The sequence below is a fragment of the Suricata suricatta genome, chromosome 17 (assembly GCF_006229205.1).
Source record: "Suricata suricatta isolate VVHF042 chromosome 17, meerkat_22Aug2017_6uvM2_HiC, whole genome shotgun sequence".
Classification (NCBI taxonomy): Eukaryota; Metazoa; Chordata; class Mammalia; order Carnivora; family Herpestidae; genus Suricata; species Suricata suricatta.
In genome coordinates, this window is record NC_043716.1 from 14262841 (window position 1) to 14268826 (window position 5986).

Here is a 5986-nt window from a genome sequence, read left to right on the forward strand (position 1 = left end):
TGCCCGGCTGCAGGTCTGCAGAACCAGCCCCGGTCTCACTGGCCAGGCTGCTCTGGCTCTCCGGCAGGTGGCTGGGCTGGGGGGCGGGCTTCATCTTAGGGGACTCCGTGCTGCCACCTGAAAGAGACAGTGAGTGGGCTCTTTGGACCTTGAACTGGGACAAGGATGATGTCAGCCTGACCAGGAGCTGATCTAAAATCTTCTGAGTGGAAACTGAGGGGTATCTTTGGGATTGGCAGCCCCTCACCTGCCACCCCTACTTGGTTGTCATGTTCTGGTGTGACCCACTCTGTCGCTAATGCTGACTGGTCCAGGATATACAGAGGCCACTGCATGGGCCCTTGGGTCAGTTCAGTAATGAACAAGCCACCCATGAAAACTGGCTACAAGGAGGAGCTCTTCCTGACTTTGTAGAACAAGGAGGGGGAAGGGCGTGTATCTTTGTTAACTCAATGACATTTTTTTTTAAGTTTATTTATCTATTTCAGTAATCTCTACACCCAATGTAGGGCTTGAACTCACACCCCAAAGATCAAGAGTTGCATGTTTTAGCGACTGAGCCAGCCAGGAACCCTGCACCCCACCCGGCCACGGGGTGATTAATGGCTGCCTTTATTAACTAATGAATCTTCCCTCAGATATGGCTGTGATCCTTGCCAGGGCGGAGAGTGCAGAGCGGGGCCTGCACTCCCCATTCCATCTTCTCCCGTCTCCCAGATCTGCCCGGCCACGGCTGAGTGCTGCTGTGAGGGAGGGTTCAAGAGCTATGCATGTGTGTGCATGTGTGTGGGGCGGGGGGAGTGTACAAGGGGGCCTGAAAACCACGGCGGGCCGGTAAGTTTCCTTTACACTTTTTAAAGATAGAATCTTTAGCCTGAGGGGCCAAAGAGATCATCCAGTCCAGCGGCTGGTGTCATCTCCTGTGCTGCCTGCTGATACTGACCACTTGGACAACTGTGGTGAGGAGAGTTCAGAGGCCATGTCAGGCTCTGTGGGAAAGAGTATCTTGATCCACTAGTAATGTCTGCCATGGCACAGGCAAGGAAGAAGCGTGTTTGCCAGGCATCTGCTCTCTCTGATCTAGCCTGAGCTGCTGCCCCCACTGGGAGATCACCCAGCCTTGGCCCCGGACAGCACCCGGAGGCGTGTCGTTTCAGTTTGGGGCAGTTATTATAAAGCCCTTTGCTCGTGCATGGAAACCAGCCTCCCTGAAATGTCTTTCAAACATCCTACTTCTAACCTCTGGAGTAACTCTGAATGACATTGGTTTCCTTTGTGTGTTTAAAGGAAAGAAAAATGTGCCCGAGGCCTTCTCTGCACCAGCCTCAAGGCCCCATTAACTGTCTTTCCCGTGACAAAGTCATAGAGGAGAGCTCAGAGATGTTAACCTCCGAAGAAACTTTGGGGACCGCTTGCTAAATAGACGGAAACAGAGGGGGCGCCTGGATGACTCTGTCGGTTAAGAGACCAACACTTGATTTCGGGTCAGGTCATGATTTCACGGTTTGTGAGTTTGAGCCCCACATCAGGCTGACAGGGCGGAGCCTGCTTGGGATTCTCTCTCTCTCTGCCCCTCCCCGCATGCGCGCGCGCGCGCTCTCTCTCTCTCTCTCTCAAAATAAAAAATATATATATATAAAGAAGGAAACAGAGGCCCAAAAGGTCAAGGTTTGTGTCCAGGGTCCCACTGCAGTTTCACAGAACAGATGAGCCCAAGGAATTTTGTACCTGATTTTCACAGCCATCATCACTCACGAGACACAGTCTCATCTCCAAAAGCTTGCAGCGATCCCCTCCTTCCCCCACCCCTGCACATACCCCTGGGGCTCTCTTCCCTCCTGCTCTGCAGTGGTGCTGACACTTTAGCTCGGGTATCCCAGCCCCAGGCCCACTCCTCCTCCCGGATCTAGAACAATTCCAGAGACACCTGCTGGGGAGCCATATCCCAAGGAAGCACCAAAGCCACCTGCACCCGGGGCTTCTGAAATGAGCAGTGCGCTTGCTATGCTTACCGGATTCCCCCCGGGGTCTGTCGCCTTTGGAGTCCCTCACCCCAGTCCCAGTTGGCAGGAGTCTGTCCTCCAGGCTGGAGGAGCTGAGATCCGAGTCACTGTCACTGTCACTGGAAACCACTGGAAAGAACAGACACCAGCATAGAAGGTTACTGCCACTGGTCACTGCCAGCGGGCATGCAGGGGCCAGGGCAGGTGTCCCCTCTGCCAGGACGGGCACGGCAGGGCCCTCCTGTCAGCCAAAGAGGTCAGTCCTGCTGTGAGAAGGCTGTGCCTCGGGTCCAGTGTGACCAGTACCCGTCCCAGTGGCAGACTCAGAAGCCCCTGACTGTGGTAGCAGCCGATGACCTTTGGTACAGGCACAACCACGCTGAGGTTGCACATGGCAATGCTGAGAGGTGTGAGGCCATGCGGTTTGACCTTGTAAGCAGGCAAAGCATCTCAGTCACTGCTGACCTTCTGGACACCCTCCCCCAGCACTTTACATATGCTAACACACTGAAGCTTCCCAGAGATCCCTGTCAGACTTCATTCCACATGTGAGGAAACCCAGGCACTGGCCCAAAGCAGTAAGTGGGAGAGCTGGGATTCGTCCCCCCGCAGGCTGGCTCCGCACCCTGTGTTCGTAACCAGTCTGATTTTACTGGAAGGAATCAGAGCCTCGGCTCCCATCCCAGTTCATCCGGTAACTTGCAGGGGGCCCTGTCAGTGCAGAAGGGAGCCGGGCTGACGGGACTGGAGTCCCAGGAGAGGGAGCCCACTGTGGCAGAAATCTTTCCTGGGCTAAATGAGGCCATATTTGGAGGTTAATCAACAGTGGGAGTCATAATACAGAATATATTCATACGGTAAACATCCTAGTTTAATTTTTTTAGGTCAATTTTGAGAGGGTGTACACGTGCGTGCACATAGGGTAGAAGGAGAGGAGAGAGCAAGAATCCCAAGCGGGCTCTGTGCTGCCAGTGCAGAGCCTGATACAGAACTCGATCCCACGAACTGCAAGATCGTGACCTGAGCCAAAAATCAAGAGTCAGGCGCTTCAGCGACTGAGCCACCCCAGCGCCCCTCTATTTTAATTTTAAGCCCAGAAACGTACATCCATTCACCACGTTTGAGGTAGGGCTCGGGTGGTGCTTGGAGATCGGGCCCACATGGTCTTCCATGTCTCAGCGGCATCGGTACCGCACTGTGCTCCCCGGGACCAGAGCACAGCTTACAGGCGCTGCCAGAGCAGGGGTGCGAATCCTTCTCTGTTCTTTGCATTTCTGTCTCCTGCCTTTACAGTCACCCTGCCCACACCTGATTCAACAGCTTTTTTAAGCAAGGAGCTTCCATCAAGACTTTCCAAAGTCCTGGATTTAATGAAATGACTGTCTTTCCTGGCTCTTTTCATCAGTTTATGTAACATTTAATTACACGCTGTCATTCTAATACCAAGTACAACAGCACAGAAAGGTTTGGGATCACAGGTAAGTAGCTCACGGGTGACTGACTCCATGGATGGGGTAAGCGTCAGTGTGCCTTGGGGAACCTGGATGGCTCAGCCTGTTAAGGGCTCAACTTGGGCTTAGGTCATGATCGCATCGCTCAGTGTTCGAATCCCGCATCGGGCTCTGTGCTGACAGCTAGGAGCCTGGAGCCTGTTTCAGATTCTGTGTCTCCTCCTCTCTCTGTCCCTCTGCCCCCCCAAATATATAAATATTAAAGAGTCAGTGTGCCTTGCCAGTGAGTACAAGACACCTGGTGCCAGGAGGAGGGTCGGAGGGGCTGGGCACCCTTGTGCCCAGCACCATACCAGGAGCCGGGCACCCTCGTGCCCAGCACCATACCAGGAGCCTGGACAGTCTTATGTGCCAGTAAGTCCTGTGCCATTGGGACTTGTCTAGTGGGAGACAGGATTGGAAATAAAATCAATCTATGCCAACAGTGGCTCATAGGTTTCATCTGATCAGCTGGGCCCCTTGCACAGCTTGCAGAGAAGGATCCTGAGACAGCACTAACAGCCTGCAGGAAGCCGAGCGGGTCCGGGAGGGAGATCCACAGTGGCCACAGCAGTGCCATGACCTAATGCACCTAGCTTCTAGCCAGATCTAGGGCCTCTGTGCCTTTACCCTGGGTCACCTTTCGGCAAAGGGAGTCACAGGTTACAGAATTAGGCAACCCAAGGGATGGGGCTGGTCAACCATAATCAAGAGATTCTCAACCCTGCAGCTTCCATAGCAGAGCGTCTGGTATGCTGTATGTGCTTCCGGAAGCCCCGAGCACTCCTTGGCTCTTCTCTCTCCTTCATCCCCACATTCTGCCAGTTTCACCTCCTAAATGGTTCTCCAGCTCGGGGCCTCAGGGTCTCCAGTCTGGTCTGCGTCAATAGCTTCCCACCTGCAGGCCCCTCCCTCTGCAGCGAGGAAAACGCTCCAGCTGACACACAGATCCTAGCTGCCAGCCGTTCCCTGCAACCCACAAGCCCATGCTCCTGATCTTTGTCTACTTTTCTAGCTCCATCCTGCACATCTGCCCTCTTACCCGGGCTTCTCCGCACCACTCAGAGCTCCTACCAAACCACCAGTTGGTACATCCTGCAGTGACCCACTTCCCATTGCTCAGAATGCCCTGCCCAGGGGTCTTCCCCCGGCTCTTGTTTATTTATTTAGTAATCTCCACACCCAACGTGGGGCTTGAACTCACAACCCCAAGATCAAGAGTCACAAGCTCTACCAACTGAGCCAGCCCGGCACCCCTCTCCTGGCTCCTTTTGGACACCATCTTCTCCAGTCACCCGCACCTGGCTGGCCGAATGCCTGACGCATTTTGGTACAGCCACTCTTGGCTCTCAGTGTGTATGTGTATGTCTTTCCCCTAGCGGACCCCCAGGCTCCTGAAGGGCAGGGGCCAAAGTACACCCCTGATTGAGACTGGTGAGCTCCTCCTGCACCGCTTGACCCACGTGGGTGGGAAGAGAGTGACGTCAGCGTGACGGTTCCCAGCTTTTCCTTCCTCTGTTCACTCCAGGATTTTGCCTTTTCTGCTCTCTTTCCCTCCTTGCCTTCCAGAAAGAGTTCTGCTTCGGCCTTTTGGGCTTTTGTGATGTAGAATCAAGAGGAGCTGGGAACTCAGAGGGGCTGTGGTCCACATGCCCTTTCATGGGTTTGAGAAATGCAATGGCCTAATTGACTTTGCAATTGCTTTGCAGGTCCAGACTGGGTTTCTCTGATCATGACTCCACTGACCAAACCTCATGGGCATTGGTTTTGTAAGCGCTTAAGTAGTTTTGACTCAATCAGTGACTAAACACCAACCTTGTGGGTCCCCAGACAAAGGGAGTAGGAGGTGGGCAGGAAGCAGCTGGCAGCTCCCCCATGTCTCCCTGTCTCCCATTGGGTAGCTTCAAAGGAATCTGGGAGGACTCCGCACACCCAGGCCAGGGTCTGGCAGCCTGTGGAGCAGAGAGGAGGTCCCTGAGGGGAGCAGGGACTGATCTCCACATTGGCTTCCCCAAGTCTCTGGCAGAGGTGCTTCTGGGTAATCTCATTCTTCTTGACCTGGAATGCTCCATCTCCCTGATGTTTCATATGCACGATCTTCATAATTCTGGGGTCAGCAGGAAGGGGGCATGGGACTGGGCAGCAGGGGCCTGGAGGACATGCGGCTCCCTGGTCTTGGAACAACGTCTCGATCCTTCAGTGACAATGCGCAGAGAGAGACAGAGAGTGAGCGGGGGAGGAGCGGAGAGAGACACACACACAATCCGAAGCAGGTTCCAGGCTCTGAGCTGTCAGCACAGAGCCCAATGTGGGGTTTGAACTCACGGACTGCAAGATCGCGTATGGTGGTGCGCTGTTCATTCTACTTCTTCACCTTCCTCCCTGGTCTGTCACCTGTTGTAAGTGCACAGTGTTGGGTCACAAGGGTCCTGGAGTGAGCTTGAACTGCAAGAAGGCTATGCCGTGGTATGTTTATGGGGGAGGGGCAAATCC

The 5986-nt window shown here is 54.2% G+C and overlaps 1 protein-coding gene across 1 annotated transcript in view; it reads right to left on the bottom strand.

Annotated features, from left to right (window-relative positions):
• Positions 1-5986, bottom strand: part of RPH3AL (rabphilin 3A like (without C2 domains)) — a 100210-nt gene that overhangs the window by 3131 nt on the left and 91093 nt on the right. Inside the window, exons 7-8 of the mRNA XM_029928903.1 lie at positions 2013-2132; positions 4-117 (exon numbers count right to left, since the gene is read on the bottom strand). Coding sequence (XP_029784763.1) covers positions 4-117; positions 2013-2132 — 234 coding nt within the window. The remainder of the gene's footprint in view (positions 1-3; positions 118-2012; positions 2133-5986) is intronic.